The 19,376-nt window shown below is 43.4% G+C and overlaps 1 protein-coding gene across 3 annotated transcripts; it reads left to right on the top strand.

The window, feature by feature from the left end:
* The first annotated feature begins 329 nt into the window (after positions 1–329).
* Positions 330–18,798, top strand: prkacaa (protein kinase, cAMP-dependent, catalytic, alpha-a). Of its 3 annotated transcripts, none has more exons than XM_079366629.1 (10): positions 330–1,163; positions 11,025–11,086; positions 11,392–11,520; positions 12,004–12,102; positions 12,192–12,274; positions 12,359–12,485; positions 12,573–12,668; positions 12,741–12,863; positions 14,172–14,336; positions 15,622–18,798. In XM_079366629.1, the coding sequence occupies exons 1-10, from the start codon at positions 1,118–1,120 to the stop codon at positions 15,745–15,747; spliced, it is 1,056 nt and encodes a 351-aa protein (XP_079222755.1). In that variant the 5' UTR covers positions 330–1,117; the 3' UTR covers positions 15,748–18,798. The 3 variants fall into 3 exon arrangements, with proteins under 3 accessions (XP_079222755.1, XP_079222756.1, XP_079222757.1); XM_079366630.1 differs by lacking the exon at positions 330–1,163 and adding an exon at positions 2,622–3,292; XM_079366631.1 differs by lacking the exon at positions 330–1,163 and adding an exon at positions 7,149–7,332.
* Positions 18,799–19,376: the final 578 nt, after the last annotated feature.

Here is a 19,376-nt window from a genome sequence, read left to right as displayed (position 1 = left end):
ACCAATCACACGTCGGTATACTCTGTGGCTAGGGTACTGAACTGTATTTGAAATTATTGCTCCTCCTATAGAGATAAAGGTTGGTGTTTTCAAGATGTGCCTGGGTTTTTTTAGGCCTAAATTAAATGTAATCAATGTAATGCAAACTAATAAAGATTAGGAGAACAAAAGAAGAAAACACAGTGACAGTTTTGGGCGTATTTGATTATAGCCGTCTGAGGGCCGGAACGAAACCATATAACTGACGAATCGCATCAATGCAATTATTGGATGTAGTGACGCCTAGCCAATCAACACGGGAGTTATGACTTCTGTCGTCTAAAAGTCCGTGTATGTAGCCAATCAGACGCAGTAAGAGGCGGGACTCATTCGATGGATGACTGGAGTTTCCCCTGCGGTCTGAAGATTAATGGAAGGGGTCTGTTGATCTTAGGAATCGGCTATCAGATGGTCGGCCCCAGGAATCCATTGCGCTTGACGCCTGATTTGTAAGCGAATGGCGAGAGAGCCAGTTGAATAAACAGACAGGTTAACCGACAGATCACTTTTGTTATCCAGGTCTCACTTTAAAAAAGGGCCTGTCTACACGGAGATAGCACCTGGTTTGCTCAGGCCAGGATACGACTTCGAGGGACGCTAGAAGCTAAGAGTAGCCTGCTCGTGTAATTGACGGAAAACATCTCTGAACGATCTGTTTAATGTTCCGGATTGGATTTTGCATTTTGGATTTACCGAGTCGTCTCTGGAATTGAAGCAAAACTCGAGTGACATCTTTATTTGCCGATGCTCGCTTCAAAAAAATTTTGACGAGCTAACGCTGCAAAGCTAACATCTACCGACCAATCCCTGCTAGATTTAGCTATCGTGCTAGTCTGGCTAAGCGTCAGTGTAAAGCTGCATACTTGGAGATCTCCGCCCGCTTGGTTCGAGGGACACTCTAAGATAAGATAGAGGAGTACATGTGTTTAGACTTATTGGTCGATAATGATAGCTGTTAGCTAGTGGGCAGCTGTCAGCTTCATTGAGCTCAGCGGTGTGTTAGCGGTGTAGCATCACTCAGCGACTTGTGAAGGAAGACTTAGCCCGAGCTCAGGGACTCGACCATCAGCCTGCCATCATGGGCAACACGCCCACCGCAAAGAAGGGCAATGAGATGGAAAGCGGTGAGTACCCTTTATGTCGTATTTGCTTGTCATTCCTCCTGTCCTTGGATCATTTATTCTTTTATTTGTTTTGGCAGCGAAAATAAAATAACAAGATAACACCTGTGAAAGGCATCAAGGCCCAGAGAAGCTCCTCACTTACACTATGATACAAATCTGCAAACGTGTTATTCTAATAGGAACAAGTGAAGCAAATGTCAAACTTCATGCAACTTTGCATGGGTCTACATGAAAGTTATTGTTAAAAGTAAAAAAAGTACAAGTTCAGCTATGCTGTTACACCCACTTCATCCAAGTTAATCAGCTGTGGATGTTATTCCTTTTTTTATCTCTTTGATTCTGTGGAGAAGCTCGTGATTAAAAGCCCCGGGTTATATCTAGAGGTACAAGTTAAAAAGGCAACAAGTAACCTTTATACAACAGTCATAGAGCTCTTCTTAGGGTCACGTGTTCACATGCTTTCCCCCTCCCTCCAATCATGTAATAATAATAATAATAGGCTACAATAGCATTGCCCAACAACACTAATGACAAGTTTGTCTTTTGCACTTTCTTGTGAAATGTGTCCGTATGTGCTTCTCTGTGCATAGAAACACAATGCAGAGAAAGTCGTGGGTAATGGGTTTTTGCGTCAGCACTTAGTTGAGTCTTAATGTAATGAGGACCAGGCCATTGAGTCTCTCAGATTGTGTTCGACTGTGCATGAGGGGAAGGGAGACGGCAGTTATCAGAGGAAGGCAAAAACGCCACCAGGATGGGGGTCATATGATGCATGAGAGGGATTCTCTCCAGGCAGAAACTTGGGAGTAGAGGAGTCTCTTGAACACCATGTGATGAGTAGCAGCTAGAACAAGGGCACTTGTATGTGTCACTAAGTGTGTGTATGTGTGCATGTTGCAGAGAGGAAGAAGTGTTGAATCTCCCAAAAATGTTATAACTCCAAATTGTGTCGACATTAGATTTTAAAGCGAAAACATTGAATAAAAAGAGTACAGTTTACAAGAATAACCTCACAAAACATCTCAGTTATCCACTTTTGTAAAATGTTTAGTAGGCCTTCATCCTATTTACTTCCTAACTTAGCCCAGATGTTGAGGGTTTGTTTTCCTTCACTGAGGCTGATCTCTGGCCTTAAAGAGGGCCTTGGCAGACACACTTTATGTTTTAATCCATGAGTCTATAAATAACCCTTGAGAGTGCAAAGTCTGAACAGGTATCTGCAAAATGAGTGTCAGCTCCTTGTTGCTGGTGGAGAGTATGTGTGAAGAATTGCACTCTAGTCCCTCTGTAACATTAGCCCAGCAGTGCTAACTAACCCTTGTAACAAGACCCATGACTTTCAGGTGTGATAGCTCAGCACCTCGCCACTTAACAAGGATTGTAAATGAAGGTATTGGTAGGTAAAAAGCAGAGACAGAGGAGGCCTTACTGGTGGGAGAATTTTTTTTTTTACATGCCATGCTTCACATCCTTATCAAGTTGATCACAGAGGGTTCCACCCTGATCCCCAGAGACAGGTGCAGATCAGGGGCTCAGAGCCCACACGCTCGAGTGTTATTTTCCACAGACCAGCTCGAGCTTTAGGACAACACTGAAGTCTGTTTTGATTTCTGCGGCAAAAAGGAAATAGATTGTTGAGAGCTCATTTGGGTACAGAGCGTGTGTGTGTGTTTCCCCTGAACTTTCCAGGCCGGAGAAGACAAACAGAGTCGCTCAACTGTTATACAAAGTTCATTTCTGGCCAAAAGGAGGAAGCAGGGCGGACAGACAGACAGAGGGACACTGTGGAAGTTAAGGAGCGCGGAAGGTCCAGCCCAGGCTCCGCACAGTTGGTCATCACATCTACGGCTCTTTAAAAAAAAAAAAAACAGGATAACTTCAATTTTTTCCCCCTAAATGAATTGTGATCAAACGTTGTGGATATAATTTTTGTTCTGACGGCCTGGATCTTGTGCAGTTTGGAGACTCGGCGCTGGCTGTCGGCTGGCTCCTCCTGTCTGGTATAATGTCTGTTATCCACAGACTCGCAGGAAGGCTGTTTCAACGCGCCGGACCCTGCCTAGGGGACACGGGCAGTGAAGAAGGCCGACATGAACCTCCACAGGAGGAGCTAGAGGCTTGCTGCCGGAGTGAGTTTTCACTTCAAGCTGGAGCAAATCTCAGGGATGAAGTCAAGTCCAGGTTATGTCCCTTTGGCGTAGCTAGTCAAACTCTTGTCTTTACAGATAGTCAATCTGTATTTGATTTTTTTTATTTGATTTTTTTTAATGAAGTTGATGTTCATATCATGGGGTTAAACATATGTCCTTGATACAAGTCTACACAGAGCAGCCTGTTGTTTCTCTCTGGTCTCTTGCCTACAGTTAAACTAGCCACAGTTGAAAAGAAGACTTTTCTCAGTTACTGTAGAAGTGTCTGTAGGTGAGATATTCCTCTCAGGCTTATTCTGTTGAGCAGTGTAATGATGAACCTTTTCCAAACACGGACGCTTTGTTTTCTTAGAAAGTTCCTTCTCACTGGGAGGCGTTTTGTAAGTGTGAATGTCGGATAGTTTGGAAGTGTTTTCCTGCACTTTACACACTTCTGAAAACATCCGAGAAAGAGCGTGCTTACAGCCAGTTATGACATAACTAAGGGATTGTTTTTTTATGGGATGTATAATGAGGTGGCACCCTGTCAAAGTGCAACTCCCTTTCTTTCTATTAATATCTCTGTGGGTCATGTTCATGTCCTGCCTCTGCTCTGCCTGCGGCGGCTTTGTGTAACAGGGCCAGCTGTAGGTTTGGCTGGTTCATCACTTCCTGTCTACAGTTAGAGGGGCTTTGTTAAAAGTCTGCACTGATTAGAAGGGGACCTCTCTGTTGAAATGCCTATCATTAACCTCAGGTAGGCTTACACCGCTGGACTGACAAGTTTGCGAGCTGACCATGGAGCGATCCGTAGCTAGGATTGGGCAGCAAGCAAGTAGGGAAGCATCCCGTCACGCTGCAGAAACCATGGAGGCCCATTCACAACTCCACCTAATCAATCTAACACTGAAAGTAAAAACAATCTGACTGTGTGTGTGTGTGTGTGTGTGTGTGTGTGTGTGTGTGTGTGTGTGTGTGTGTGTGTGTGTGTGTGTGTGTGTGTGTGTGTGTGTGTGTGTGTGTGTGTGTGTGTGTGTGTGTGTGTGTGTGTGTGTGTGTGTGTGTGTGTGTGTGTGTGTGTACCTGAGGCCCTGATGCAGAATGGTATCACATAGTAATGGCTGACGGGGTTTGCACAAATCGTGTTGATAAATTAGCATTGTCGAAAATGACTGCCACTGTTCAGTCGCCCTTTCATGTTTCCGTTCGTTGTCACTGAAATACCAACAGTTCAGATCGTGACCTGCGTTAAGGCTTTTACAGGCTTTGACTTTTAACTCGGTGTAGCGCAGGCTGTCGGTTCGATTCCCAGTGTGTACAAACGACAAGACTGAAGTGAGCTGAGTAAACTGAAGGCAGTTTATTTTGTGGACATCAGGCTAAGTTAAGAAGTGAAACCACAAGTTGTCGTGTCACAATTCTGGGCATAAAGTTAAAAGTCTTGTGTGACCTCTGCCGAGTCCCGCCTCTAAATGTGTATCAGGTCATTTATTAGCTTACAAGCTTGAAAACCTTAATGGCTTTTGACCTTACCATCAATTTTTAATGACATCAATTACTTTCCAGTTGGTTACTTATCATGATTTTTTTTTCCATTTAAGGGATCAATGCTATAAATGTGTAATATTATATTATAATTATATTATTATAATTATATCTATCTCTACAGATTCCATAGAACTATGAAAGCTAGCAGGAGATAGATCGGGTTATTTCTCTCTCCAAATATCAATATTGGGGGGGGGGGGTGATGGTGATTTAGCATTGTGTCCTCTTTTTGTTTCTTTTATTCTATTCAGGGACATGTTTCCACTCTGATGCATTCATTTGAAAACGTGGACTTCAGGCTCTTGTGTTTCTGATCTATTTCAGCCCTGCAGAATTGAACAGTAGCTTCACACAAGTGTTCACAGGGCTATCGCGGGCAGCTGACTGACATGGCTTGAAGCAGCATGCATGGAAATAAATGATTGTACTGTTCCAGATATTTCATGAACAGCCGAGGTCGTGACCTCGCTGACATCATCGCCTCCCTCCGTTTCATAACGTTTCATTCACACAACAGGTGAGCTGCGAGTGGAGAGGTTACTACTGATCCCGGACCTGACGTAATGGAAACATGACCCGTCGGTGGGTCATGTGGGTTTATTACCTCCTATCTAAACCTTGGGCCACTGTTGTTCTTGCTGCTGCTGCTGTGTGTCGTGTGCAGCAGAGTTGAGAGCAGCTCAGAAGGAAAAGTTATCTAGCCCAGGGTCACATTTTCTTTTAACAAATCATAACCATGATAAATCTTTGGCAGCGTGTAATTTGTACAAAACTGCAAATATCATCCACAAACAGTTTGATTTTCGTTTTGATACACAATCCAAGTCTTTGTCAGAAGATGCCACTCGGACGTTTCCATTTCTTAAAGGCTCTGTGATTTTAAACAGAGTCTGCATGCCAGGTTGGTGATTAAATACACTGAACCGTATGCCGGAGGGAGAAGGCGACGGTGTCATCTTGAAACAGCACATCACTAATCAACTCAACATCCAACAATCAAATGGGCAAACAGACGGAGGCATGCACATAAAACTCTCCTCTCCGTACGCGTCTCCATAGAGAGGAAACCAAAGTGTGACCATCAACACGCTTCTGCTCCAGGATTGGTCCGTAATCCAACCAACCAATCAATTCTTACCGTGGGTTGTAAAGTAACTTCCAATTGATGGGTTTTGTTTGCAACTTCATGCTCACCAGTCAGAAAAAAAAATCCACAGCCAGTAGTGAGCTGTTGACTACCATCGGTTTCTCTAATCTCACCTTAAACGAGAGGGGGAAAAAAACAAAAAAAAACCACCTTCCAGTGTACCTGCAGCTCTTTTTTCTCTCTCTCTCCCTGACTGACGTCCTGCCCACCACATGGGGATGCCTGCTCTCTGAACGAGGCCCTGTACAGACTGGGACCTGATTTGGTCGCGCTTCACAGCTAAATGTCGGCCAGCTCGCCCTAGTATAACCCCTCTGTGGTTGCGTCAGAGTGGGCCAGTGAGGCCCAGGGGAGAGAGAGATGTATGATTGATTTTTTTTTTTTTTTTAGGAGGATCGATTCAGCACTGGCTCTACATAGACTCTCTGGTGCATTTGGGCAGAGGGAAATACTTTTTTTTTTTTTTTTTCCTGTGGTGTGCTGCGTTCCTGCTCCACTTGTCTCTTCTGAGAAACAAACACTTTTTTTTTTTTGGAAACACCAGGATCAACTGAACGTTATCACACATGTGACATCTGATTGGTTTAACTGATTAGTTTCATCTTGATGCGTGTGCCTCATCTCAAGGGTGCTCATTCAGCCCCTAGTTTTCCATAGAACCTCCTCTCGGGGTTGGATAAATATACCAGCTAGTGTTTTATGCCACTCCCCCTGGTGATCATGCCCCTGTTTTGATCAATATTTAGCCTCTATGTGCGCGCTCGTGTGTGTGTGTGTGTGTGTGTGTGTTTGTGTGTCTGTTGGTGTGTATAGTGTTTGACATGGGAGGGAGCAGCAGAGAGTACTCTGTGCACAGAATAAATATTGATACAAACCAAAGCAAGGGTCCAATTGATCTGTGAGTGTAAGTGGAACATCGCCGCTCTCCATGCTAAATTTGACCACACACTGCATGTGGACGCTCCCTTCCTCTTGTGCCGCCGTACAAGTCGCACTGAAGGCCGGAAGGATTGAAGACCAGACTTTGAAGACTTTTTTTTTTTTTTTTTTAAATTTGTGCAAGGACAGTCGTCTCTCTCTCTCTCTCTCTCTCTCTCCGTGGATGAGCGGGGCTCCTGATCCGACCAGAGCGCTCTCAGAAGGGGGGGTGGAAAGGTCATGACTCAGTGACTGCGAGGAAAGAGGCCGAGGAAGACGAACCGGGGAGACTTTGCAGGGCTGATGTGTGACAGGAAGAGCTCCAGAAAGCATGCAGGGAAGAGGGAGTCATCCTCGCGCTCAAGTGAATCAGGGTCGCGCTCCGCAGATGGTGCAGCACCAGAGGTTCCCATAGTCATCCCAGATGGTAAGAAGTCTGTCCTCATAGAGCTGTTGACCCGCGCTCGTCCAGCGAAAAAGCCTCCTAAATCTATCAGCAAAGTAAAGAATTTGCTCCTGACACAACCAATAAGCTCGTGCTAAATCAAGGGCCCACATATGTCTGTCACGCACCGCCCAGTTATGAAAGGACTCGCTCCATTTTTGACGCTCTTGTTGCCCGGTTGTGGGAGTTGAGCAACATTTACACTGGAAATGTGTTCTCCTCGTCGACCGCTCCGATTCCCGCTGCATTCTGTGGGAGCAGCAGCAGCAGCAGCACTCTTGACATGTTTATGCGAACTTTGCCTTCTCCCGCCCTACTCTTGGACCCTGTGCTCCCTGGAGAACGAGCAGGAAATCACGTTAGCAGGATCAGGATTTAGCTTTTTGTTGTCATTGTCGTGCGCTCGTGTTTGAGAGGGTTTTTTTTTTTTTTTTTTTTTCTCTTCTTTGGTTTAAACATCAATGTACAACAGATCATTAAGTCACTATGTGATGTCAGTATCGACAGCTGACTGCCTATTATTGAAACTTAGCTGAAGGCATTAATAACCCAGATAGATATTCCACATTATCCTGAAAAGCTCAACAGGAGTCCAGCTGTTTTCCAGCTGTTAACCAATCAGTGTCAGTCTTTTATGGGTGGATTATTATGATTCCTAAATCAGTCCCGTCTGAATTTATACAACATTTTGTCAGAGATCAGATGAGTAGGTTTCATTCTACTGAAGTTTCATTTCTTTAGATCTACTGGAGTGATATTTAAAAATAATTCTACTGGCCCTTTTTTCTGTTTTTAACCCGCACGCCCAGGCTGATGGTTAGAAAGGCTGCGCTCCCTTCATCTGCCAGGTCAGCTAGTGTCCTAAAGAGCGAGTACAGAGATGCTGAGAAGGAATGAGGAAGGACTGGTTATCAACATGTTCCCACACAGCTCTCTAATTAGCCCCATAAAGGTGAGGGCAAGTAAGATGCAGCCGCCGCACCTGACACAATGTGTGCCGAGCTGTCAGATCCTGGCCACAGGCATGCCTGTTTGTCCTCTCGCATGTTTGTGTACAAGTCGTAAACTGAGACCACGGCGCAGGTTTGCTCTGAATGTAATGCAGTGTCAAACTCCACAGAAATATGTGGATGTACTTATACTACATTGGTCTCGATCCCTTCGACTTCTAAACAGAGACAAGACGGTGTCAAAGTCGATAATTAAATTAGGAATTAAATTAGGAAGAGAATTGCCTGGGGGGGAAAAAAATGAGGCTGTGGCTCCGTGGGTAGATTTGTCATCGTCTCTCAAACCGGAAGGTCAAAGGTTCGATCCCCAGCTTTTGCGAGCTACATGTCCGATGTGTCTTTGGGCAAGACACTTAACCCCAAATTGCTCCCCCTGCAGGTCGCTGCTCCTGTGGTCGACCGCTCGGTGCGCGAATGACCCCACAGGGATGAATAGAGTTTCAAAGAAAAAAAAATTTGTTTTTGAAATGAAAAACCAATTTGGGAAGTCTCTGAAAGAGGTCGCTCAGTGTGCTACGTCGACCTTGGCTGTAATGCACTTGCACGGGGTTGTGTTGAGCTGTATGGACACTGTGTTTGAACAGCAATAACAAAGTCCTTTCACATGTTGTCCATAGCCTCTACTAGACGATTCATCCAGCAGGATTTTTCTCCATCAGCTGATATCAGGCGTTTAAAGTTACCTCAAAGGGATACGTTGTTATAACTGTATGCTGTATATATATTTTTTACATTACGTAATGTAGAAAACGATGGGTGGAGTAATTTAAAAAATATTTTCAACGCATGGTCAGCCAGCTGATTGTAGCACATGAAGAAGAGCTGATCCACATCAGAGCAGTTTTAGTGGAGCACTCTTCTGTTTACCTTCAGTGCACGGGTCACATAATAAAAGTTTATTTAATCACTTTAATAGCTGCCATGTACTGTCAGAATAAGTTGTTTTTATTTATTTTTTTCTTAAATGAAGAATTTTACTTTTTGATCCAGTAGATGTCGCCCTTGAGCATCAGCGCTAACCCCCAAAACAAACGGTCAATCCGCTCTCCTCCAGCGGCACACCGCCAACCCCGCTCCACTCGCGTTCACACAACCAAGTTAACGAATAAGAAGGCACCATGATTAAGCACCGTTAAGTGAAAGCAGCGGACGAAACTGTCTTTGGCTGGAGCTGCGATTAGCTGTGTCCTGCTAATGTTAGCTCGTAGCTTCATAGTGCACATTAATTGATACGGAATGACCGGGACCTACAGACATGTACTTAAGATCCAGATAAGCAGTGAGTCGGCTATGTTAGTCTTCTCTTCTCCAGTCCTTTACTCAAACAGATTTATACTCACTGTGCACTTTGTACCCGCCCATGTCAACATGTCAACACGGCCTGACCACAGAGCAGCGTTGGTGTACCTGAGTTCTGCTCTGTGTACGTGTCGGTAAAAACAAGAAGGCGATCGATTGATGTCAAGGCTCTGTGTTCTTCAAAACGCGCGTCGGGTGTGGAGCGTGTTGATTGGTCAAAGAAATGGCTGCTCGCAGTGTCGTTTGGTGGTCCTCGGCAGTGCCCAAGAAGCAGAAAAGAAAGACACACAAGCTGCTCAGTTAGTGCTAACCCCAGCATGGTGCTAGCATCGAGAGGAATACATAGCTGCTGATGAGATGAAATCCACTCCAGCTCTCTGAACAGAGCTTTGAGTGTGATGGTGGAAAATACCTTTTTTTTTTCTGTCGAAGTATTCCATTCTACTCTTTTTCAGTCGCGTCCGTCTTACGCCTTCTGGAGAGTCTGAGGTTAAGTAACAGGCGTCTCTTTGCCGCTCTCTAACAGACACGTGACCTGGGACTCATCCGGGGGGGGGAAACTGTCAGTGTATGCTCGATGTCTCTCTTCTTCAGCATGGAAACCCCGTATCTTCTTCAAACTGCTATCGGTCGCCTCAGTCAGAGCCTGCACTTCCCAGCTGTGTTTAAACTCCTCTCTTTAAACGATGTAGACGGCTGTATCTTTGCCTCATGAGTGACTTGACTACTTCTTTGCTAAATAATTAGCAGTGAATTTGTTTGACACGTTCTTTTGTCGGCACTAATTGATGTATCTTTCGTACGGAAGCTGAGTCAGCGGCCGGTCAGGCTTACTGTTGTATAATTGTCACAACGCAGCTTCATCAGGCGACAGATCCTCCTCTTCATCATTTTTTCATGTCAAAGCGATTCCGTCGGCCTGTGAGGAGATCGTCTGGGGGTTCAGAGACGGGGGGGCAAATGATCAGCTAATCAATAAGCAGGCAGTTTGATGGGACGAAGCTTGAATCCATTCATTTGAGTTTGCTTCTACTGGAGGAAAACGTCTGTATATAGATCCATCAAAAGGAGCTTTATTCACGGTTTACACATTCTTTCCACATGTTACTTGGAATGCATCTCCCCGTCGAAGAAGGTAAAAACACTCCCAAGTTGACGAGATGAAAACACACTGACGCCAGGGTGTCGAAATAATCCGGTTCATTTGATTGAGAATGTCGTGCTCTTCTCTGGGTCTTGATGTTAGGATGGTGAGCTGTTTTACAAAGTCATTCAAATCTGGACTTGTTCTCTTTTCTTTTCTCTCTCTCTCTTTTTTTTAAACAGATGAATCTTATTTATTGAGCATTGTGTTTCTTATTACAGTGAAGGAGTTTCTTGCAAAAGCCAAAGAAGATTTCCTGAAGAAATGGGAGAATCCAGCACAGGTGAGCGGGAAACACAATCACTCCTTTTTTTTATCCTTTAGTTTCTATAAAGCCACTTCTTTGTCTTCCATGTGCTTGTTCACCCCAACAGGCAGATTAATAGAAGATCATGTTATTCATTTTAAAGGGTTAGTGCACCCTCTGCTGGACCGCTGTGATATGTTTGTTTACTGTACATTTCTCCATGTTATGTAGACTCATTAAATGTCTAACTTTAATTTAAACGAGCTTGATTTAAAAACGTCTCTGTGGGTCGTTGGGATTAATAAAGCGCTAACATGTTGCTGCTTATTCTCCCCCAACAGCAAACCGCGGCGTTGGATCACTTTGAGCGTCTGAAGACCTTGGGCACCGGCTCGTTTGGTCGAGTCATGCTGGTCAAACACAAAGAATCGGGCCAGCATTTTGCCATGAAAATACTTGACAAGCAGAAGGTATAGTAGTGCGAGGCAGGATGTCTTCACGCAGACACTCATGAGGGGAAATGCTCGACTTTGGGGCTGCAGCTCGTATTTCTAAGTCTCCTGCGTTTAAGTTGTAACTTTAAAAAAAAGCAAGCAGGCAGGATTCTATAGCTTCTGGTTCAGGAGTTGGATACAAAGGAGAGATTGATCGAACCTCCTGATCATATAATTAGAAAAGTCCTCCTCAGTTTAAAGCCACCGTTATCTCTGATCAGTGACGCATGTGACCGTGACAGAATCCAGCATGTTGAGCAGCAGAACAAGTGCATCCTCTGTTACTGAACCGATCTTAAAGATAGATAGATAGATAGATAGATACTTTATTGATCCCGAGGGAAATTCAAGTTTGAGGCACAAAGATCATCTTGTTGTAGAAGTTCAAACACCCCTGTACTGCCCTGCTCTCCTACAAGAAGAAATCTAACCTTTTTTTTTTCCCACGCACCGCCTCAGGTCGTGAAGCTGAAGCAGATAGAACACACGCTGAACGAGAAACGCATCCTGCAAGCCGTCAGCTTCCCTTTCCTGGTGCGACTGGAGCACTCTTTTAAGGTATGCAGCAGGAAGTCATGGGTGCATCTCTGAATCTCTTCTACCTTGTTTTTGCACGTCATAGTAAGACTCTTGTCATCCCTCTTCAGGACAACAGTAATCTATATATGATAATGGAGTACGTGCCCGGCGGCGAAATGTTTTCACACTTAAGGAGAATCGGCAGATTCAGGTAAGTTGGCTCGAAGGAAGCCCCTCCATGTTTCCACGCATCCTCCTGGGTTGACTGTAAACATAACGTTGTGCATTTCGGCAGTGAACCACACGCCCGCTTCTACGCAGCCCAGATTGTACTGACATTTGAATACCTTCACTCTCTGGATCTCATCTACCGGGATCTCAAACCGGAGAACCTGCTCATTGACCAGCAAGGTTACATTCAGGTAGGGCTTTCTGTAGCCATCGACGGTCACTGAGTTTGAATTTGTCACCGGGAGCGCGTGCTCAGAGCTGTAGTCTTTGTCCGACAGGTAACAGATTTTGGATTTGCAAAACGGGTGAAGGGTCGAACCTGGACGCTTTGCGGGACCCCTGAGTACCTGGCGCCAGAGATCATCCTCAGTAAGGTAGGCGGTCTCAGGCAACGACTTCTGTAAAACCTTTATGTTTAAGTAAGCAACTGTCTTTGTTTGTTCCAGGGTTACAATAAAGCGGTGGACTGGTGGGCTCTGGGAGTTCTCATCTACGAGATGGCTGCTGGTTACCCCCCCTTCTTTGCAGACCAGCCGATTCAGATTTACGAGAAGATTGTATCAGGAAAGGTGAGATGAGCCTTCGTGACTAAAGCGTTTTTTTTTTTTTTCTCCAAACTTTAAAGGACAGTAAAAGTCTCGACCTCACACCTGTGCTGCCTTCAGGTGTGTCAGGAGTTTACCAGTGTATGGTGATGTCACAGTACATTTCCACAGTGTTTAAGCTAGTGATGAGATTTTTTCGCTCCCTAATATGTGGGCTCTCTGTGAGATATGTTGTCAATAATGACTTCATACCAACCTCTCACCTCTTCAACCTCACAGTAAGTCGGTGTATGGAGGGGTGACTGGCTCTGATTTTGCCCTTGGTCTTATCATTAAAGGGAGAGTGTGCCTTAGCTGCAGTCATTTCATGACGTGACACAGAGCTAAACATCATTTTCTCTCGAAGCTAGAAGGTCATTTTACATTTGACTGATGAATTGTTTATAGGGTACACTTTTGGAAGACTAGATGTATTTAAGAAGGATTATCACTTTTACAATATCGTTGTTTTTTGTTGTTGTTTTGGGTTTTTTCTTCTGATGAATGAGGTTTGAATGTTAGTTTAAGGTCCAATCAAATTTCAGGAATTTCTATCAGATTGAACTGAAGTCAAACCTGAGCCACTGGTGGATCATCTTCATTTGCCCGCTTTGTTCCATGCAGGCAAATATTCCCCTGTAGTTTCTGACAGGTTGATGATGTTGAGGAGCAAAACAAAAGCACAAACGTGCACACACTGGTCAAACTATTGCAGAACCACTAGTTCATCCAGTTAGTGTTTTATTCTCGAAGTACGGTCCAGGGTAACGGCTTGAAGCCGAGAATAACTTTCTCTAACCCGGCACATGAACCTCTGAGTAAAGTCACACATCTAGAGGTCATTCATAAAGTAAATTCCAGCAGGTCATTGATCATTTTTTCCACTGTAGTTTTCAGGCTGACAATTTTCCCAGATTCAGTTTGTGTTCATTAAGCGTTGACACTAAACAAGTGTCCTCCTCAGTGACTTTGAACATTGCATCATTTAAAAATCAGGCCCAGCTTTAGCATCTGCCAAATGGCCATAACGTTTGGCTTTCATGCATGGGCCGTTTATCAGCTGTGGTGGGGAAAAGCAAAAAAACAAGACTAAATTGCCTTGCTGATCAGAGCGATTAAAGTCTTGGAACAGTTCAAACAAGCAGATGTGTCCAATCCAAAATCAACAGTAGTGTGCACAGTGTTGACCGTGCCGCTTCGAAATCACTCGTAGGACCGCTCTGATTTGTCGCCGTCGACCACCGTCTTTCAGTTCGGTTCAAAAACTCACCTGTGCCGTTTCACTGTTCGCAGGTTCGCTTTCCCTCCCACTTCAGCTCAGACCTGAAGGATCTGTTGAGAAATTTGCTGCAGGTGGACCTGACCAAGCGCTTCGGCAACCTCAGGAATGGAGTAAATGATATCAAGGGCCACAAGTGGTTTGCCACCACTGACTGGATCGCCATCTACCAGAGGAAGGTGAGAGACGTCGACTGCACGCACTACCAATACACACACAGGAAAATCAAAATCAGACGGGCAGATGAAAGTTAATACTGATAGAGGTAAATGGACTCAAAGCGATGCTGGTTGGCAGGAGTTTTCTTCAGTGTGTGTTCTTAGTTTAGAGGGATTTCACGCCTTCTGTGCTTCAGCTGCACAGATGATATTCTGTAGGAGGCGAACGACAACCTCTGGTTGTTGATAAAAGAAGCAGATGAAGAAGGACAAAATCCTGCTGTTTGTCGAGTGTCCACTTGAGGCTGGCTGCAGAAGCACCACAAGTGACGAGCAGTTGTTTTTTTTGTTGTTTTTTTTAATAAACGCAGCGGCTTTGTTTGCCTAAACGTTAAGTGTTGTTTACAAAAAAGGCGTGTTAGCTGACCTGATTGACAGGTGGGCGTGGCGTTAACCGTTTTTCAAGAAACGCCTCAGCTCCAGCTCGCAGCCTGTTGTTGGGTTGAGACAGTGTTTTCGGCATCAAAAGGCCCCCCCCCCTGCAGTCACACATGAATGACATCACTCAGGCTTCATCCATACAGTCGATGGCACAAACATGTGTCTCCCTCCTCTTTTAACACCAAATCTGATGGATTCCTCGGGACTACAGCATAACAGCATGAATCTGTAGTAGAGACGAGTCCTCCTTTATTCAATTATAGGTACGGATAGAACACTATGTTTTGGTCCACATTAACTTAGCTTCATAAACATTTGGCTTCTTAAAGTGCACACATTAATAAAAAAAAAAGGAACATGATGAGCTCGCCCTATCTGTGGTCTCATCAGGGGAAAACGCTGCATAAAGAGGGAAAGTGTAACTGTTGAGAACACAGGCTTTAAACAACATGCCATGAGGAAAAATGCCAATTTAATTCTTATTTTACGAGTTTATTCAAAGAGAATAAACGGTCTCTGTATACACATGAAACAATTAAGTTTGGGGTCCATGCAGTTGTGGAAAGTCAATCTGGGAGATTGTGTAATTCCATCAGTTCGCTTGAGGGGAAAGTGAACGCCGGCACATGTTCACAAATTAGAGCCCGCAATATGACCTCATTAATAATCTTAACATGTTTTCAAAGAATTCCAACATCTGTTTCTTACTCCATTTGAATTACTTTGAATCCACCCTGTTCAAATTGAAATGAATGTAAATGTTTTTAAGTGTCTCATGTGGAGCTTATGCAACAGTTGTCTTTTAGTGCCGTCTATAAGACCAGTCTGCGTCATTCAGGTGATGTGGTTGCCCTGTGTGTTCCAGGTGGAAGCTCCCTTTATTCCTAAGTGCAAAGGCCCTGGTGACACGAGCAACTTCGACGACTACGAGGAAGAGGAAATCCGAGTCTCCTTCACGGAGAAATGTGCAAAGGAGTTTGCCGAGTTCTAGATTCCAACCATGAGTAGCGAAGAGATGGAGAGAGACAGGTATTTAGAAAGTCAAAAGGGGGTCAAAAGGAAGGAAGCGCCAGGGTGGACTGCTAACTTGCTTATTTGTAATGACGACAACAATGTAAAATCCCCCAAAAGGAAAGGTAGGCAAAGTGCAGAAAGATCCAACAGAACCAGCAGTGTTGCCTTTTTCTGATTGTTTCTCAACTGTTACCTTTTCATTTTATTTACCCCCCCTCTTGTGTTTGTGGCAGAGGCTCAAGGAGAACAGGCAAAGGTTGTGGCTGTCCAGCTATACTTGTATCTTTTCTGAGTGTAATGATGACATGTTTTCAGTCTTCGCAGGTTGAGGCATTGATTTTTTTGGATTTTTTTTTTTTTAAGGTACTGAATCTGCTAGGCTTTTTTTTTTTTTTTTAAATGGACCATCTCTACAAGCTTCTCAAAGAGTGATCGTTGTAACCTGTCATCCTGGTTCCCCCTCCATCTCTCTCTATCCTGAATCTGTCCAAGCAATACCAAGTCCAACAGATGTGCCTATCATAATGCCAACTGGTTGGAAAACTGTGTCGAAAGCATTGGCGCAGTGGCATCTGCCCTCGTGCCCATTTGGTTTAAAGCTTGAACACACTTTGCGCCTACCTTTGTCTGCTCAGTGTGGCATGATTGCTGGGTAGATGACGTGCTCGCTGCTCGCAGTGGAAGCAGCGGCGACCTCTTTGATCAGAGTGAATAGAATTTATCAGAGTACACTTCGTCTCGGCCTTACTCCCATGTGAGGACCTGTGAGAAACTGTCAACCTGAGGTCTGCATTGAAGTCTGTCTCTCTCTTAGCTGAATTTATTAGAGCATTTTAAGAATCCTATCGGTGATCATTTTGTCCTTTTTATGTCGATCTCTGTGCTTGTGTGTTACTTAGTGCTCAAGGGTGGGTTTAAACAGCTGTGATTCAGCAGCAACTAACATTGTGGTCGCACTCCTGTCTATTGTTTATTTAAATCATAGTGCATTTAAAATAGATTTCTCTATCTTTACTTATATGTGTATCTTTGTACATAAATAGATATATAAATAATGATAGAGAATATGAATTATCCGTCTTTTTCTCTTTTTTCAACTGTGTCTCATAGCTGTGAAACTGAATTAAGATTTCATAAATAAATAAAGAATTATGATATCTGCCAAATTTGCAAACTGAGAGCATTGCAACGTTTTCTGTATGTAACTATGATGGTGGTGGATTTTAATACACACAACAACAAAAAAAGTAGCAAAAACGTCTCGACGAAATGTGCATGTTATTTTTGTACAATATCACTTCTTCTAAAAGAACGGCGGCAGAGCGTTATGCAGAATTTGGCGCTGAGGTCCATGACATCATGGATCGAATGCTTATCTGTCGAGATGGACGCTCGGCTGCTCTATTTTGAAGATGGAACGAGACCCAGTGACACGTGTCTGAGCGTTCTCCTGGGCTGTGGTCAATATTCAGTAGTAACTACGGTAACAGTTTGCTGATAATATTCACTGAACGTGTGCTTCTCACATTAATCATTTCTAATTCTTTTTTTTCTTTTTTCTTTTTAATACCCCCTCCTCCTCATCTCTTGTACATATATATATATATATAACACCTTCAGATACATTTGCAGTCCAATTAAATTTGAGAAGTGTGAGATTGAGGTTTTTTTTTTTTTTTTTTTTTTTTAGCTTTGTAACAAATTAAAGAAAAGAGAGCTATCTTAAAGCTGCCCCCCCCCCTTTTTTGCCAAGTTTATTTCTGTGAATGCAAGACAATCGCAGACCAAATCTTATTGCTGGTTTGTTGACTGAACACATTATTTTGGTTTGAAGGATGTTCACCCCCCCTCCTCCATAAGCCCCTATAGGTGCTAGTATTTCTCCATCTCACTGAAAAGCTTCTGTGAATTGTTCAATGTGCATCGATCTAATTGTCATAGTCTTGTAACATGACATTTTTGAGAATGTTTTTTGACTCCAAGTGGTTTTTGGTAGGCTTGAGTCATCATTTTTGCCGTCTCTTAATGTAACTGAGATCAAATGCAGGATCACTTTTTGAATGTCTTGAATTGTCTGATGGAAATATTTCAAAGCTGTTTGGGAAAACATGAAGTGTGTTTTGTATTTTACATGTTTCTCCGGTGAGCCTGTTTTGTTATTTTTTTCTTGCATGTGGTAAAGCAACCCTAAGAGCAAGACATCTCTGGGAGCTGAGACATGTTTGAGAATGCGTCGTTTCCACAGCAGAGTCTCATCTCCGTGTAAACCTTTTTGTTTTTGTTAGAGCATCACATTGAAACAGTGCAGTGGATCAACAAGCAACTTCTCAAGCCTTTTGCAAATAGTGAAGCACATGCCACACCCCTTCAGATCTCTTAGATTGTTGATTCATGCTCGTTATTTAAAACTGTTAAGACACAATGTAATGCTTTCTAAAGAGCACATGTAATTTATGTTTTGACACAGGACTAGAGTCCTACATAGAGTTGGTGTCATAGAAGGCAACACCACTTGATCCACTTCAGACACTGAAGCCATTGGAACGATTTTGGGTTTTGTTCACATTTTGTTTCCCTGACAAAAACGTAATTTTTATTTTGTCCTGAAATTTCCCCCCCATCAGCCTAACGGCATCAACTGCTTTGTGCTAATGAGTTTTTCTTCCCTGGGTTTGCCTTCTACTTTCATCAAGTTTCAGCGCACTCACTCAAACGTAACACTTTTTACATCCAAGATGTTTTGCGTTCATATTTTCTAATTGTATTTTCAAGAAAAAAAGAAGCAAAAAAGCAAAAACAGAACGTTAATCTTTTTTTCCTCATGACCTGGGTACAGTGATTGTGTAGTCTATTGTACCTTTTGGGAAACAATACTGTATATCCTTGCCTTTGACAGTCTTAACTATCTTACCCTCTGGAGAACTTGACAGATACCCTTAGAACACAATGGATATGTTAAAAAAAATATACATAAAGTAATATTTTGCAAAATGTATCATTCCAATAAACTTTTACTTGTTAAGACTAACATGTTTGTGTTGTATCTAAGCTGTCTCTTCACCCTGCACACTATGACATGATCTGAATGAAGGAATATGAATTTACAGTCAAACAGGTGGCTGAGTCAGAGGAACATTATTTTGGAAAGGGGAGGGCTGTTTCTGCATTTTTAGTTGCTGTTCAGTCACTGTGAATGCTTTAAATGGCTGGCAAGTGTAATTCAATAACACAGTGTTGTGTTCATCTTGTCATAGTGCAGGATCAATTACCAGCCAGCTTACAGCACATGTGACACAGAGGTGTCTGGGACCTATACAGAGCATTCCAGATGTTTGCCAAGCAATACAGGTAAAGGAGCTGCTAATGAAAGAATCCATCAAAGAATACAGAGTTATCAAGTAATTCATGGAGAGATAATCGGACATTAAAAAACTAAAAAATGGTGGTGAGTTTGTATGCCTCATGTACAGAGTCTATCCTGGAAGCGGGCAGCCCAGGTTTTAATCTGACCTGTGGCTCCTTTCCTGCATGTCATTCCCAACTCTCTCTTTCGAGGACACAAACTGTCCTATTACAATAAAGACAAAAATACACCTCAAAAATAAG

The sequence above is a fragment of the Symphodus melops genome (genome assembly GCF_947650265.1).
Source record: "Symphodus melops genome assembly, chromosome: 17".
Classification (NCBI taxonomy): Eukaryota; Metazoa; Chordata; class Actinopteri; order Labriformes; family Labridae; genus Symphodus; species Symphodus melops.
Note: the sequence above shows the minus strand (reverse complement) of the source record. Positions and strands in the feature narration are given on the sequence as shown.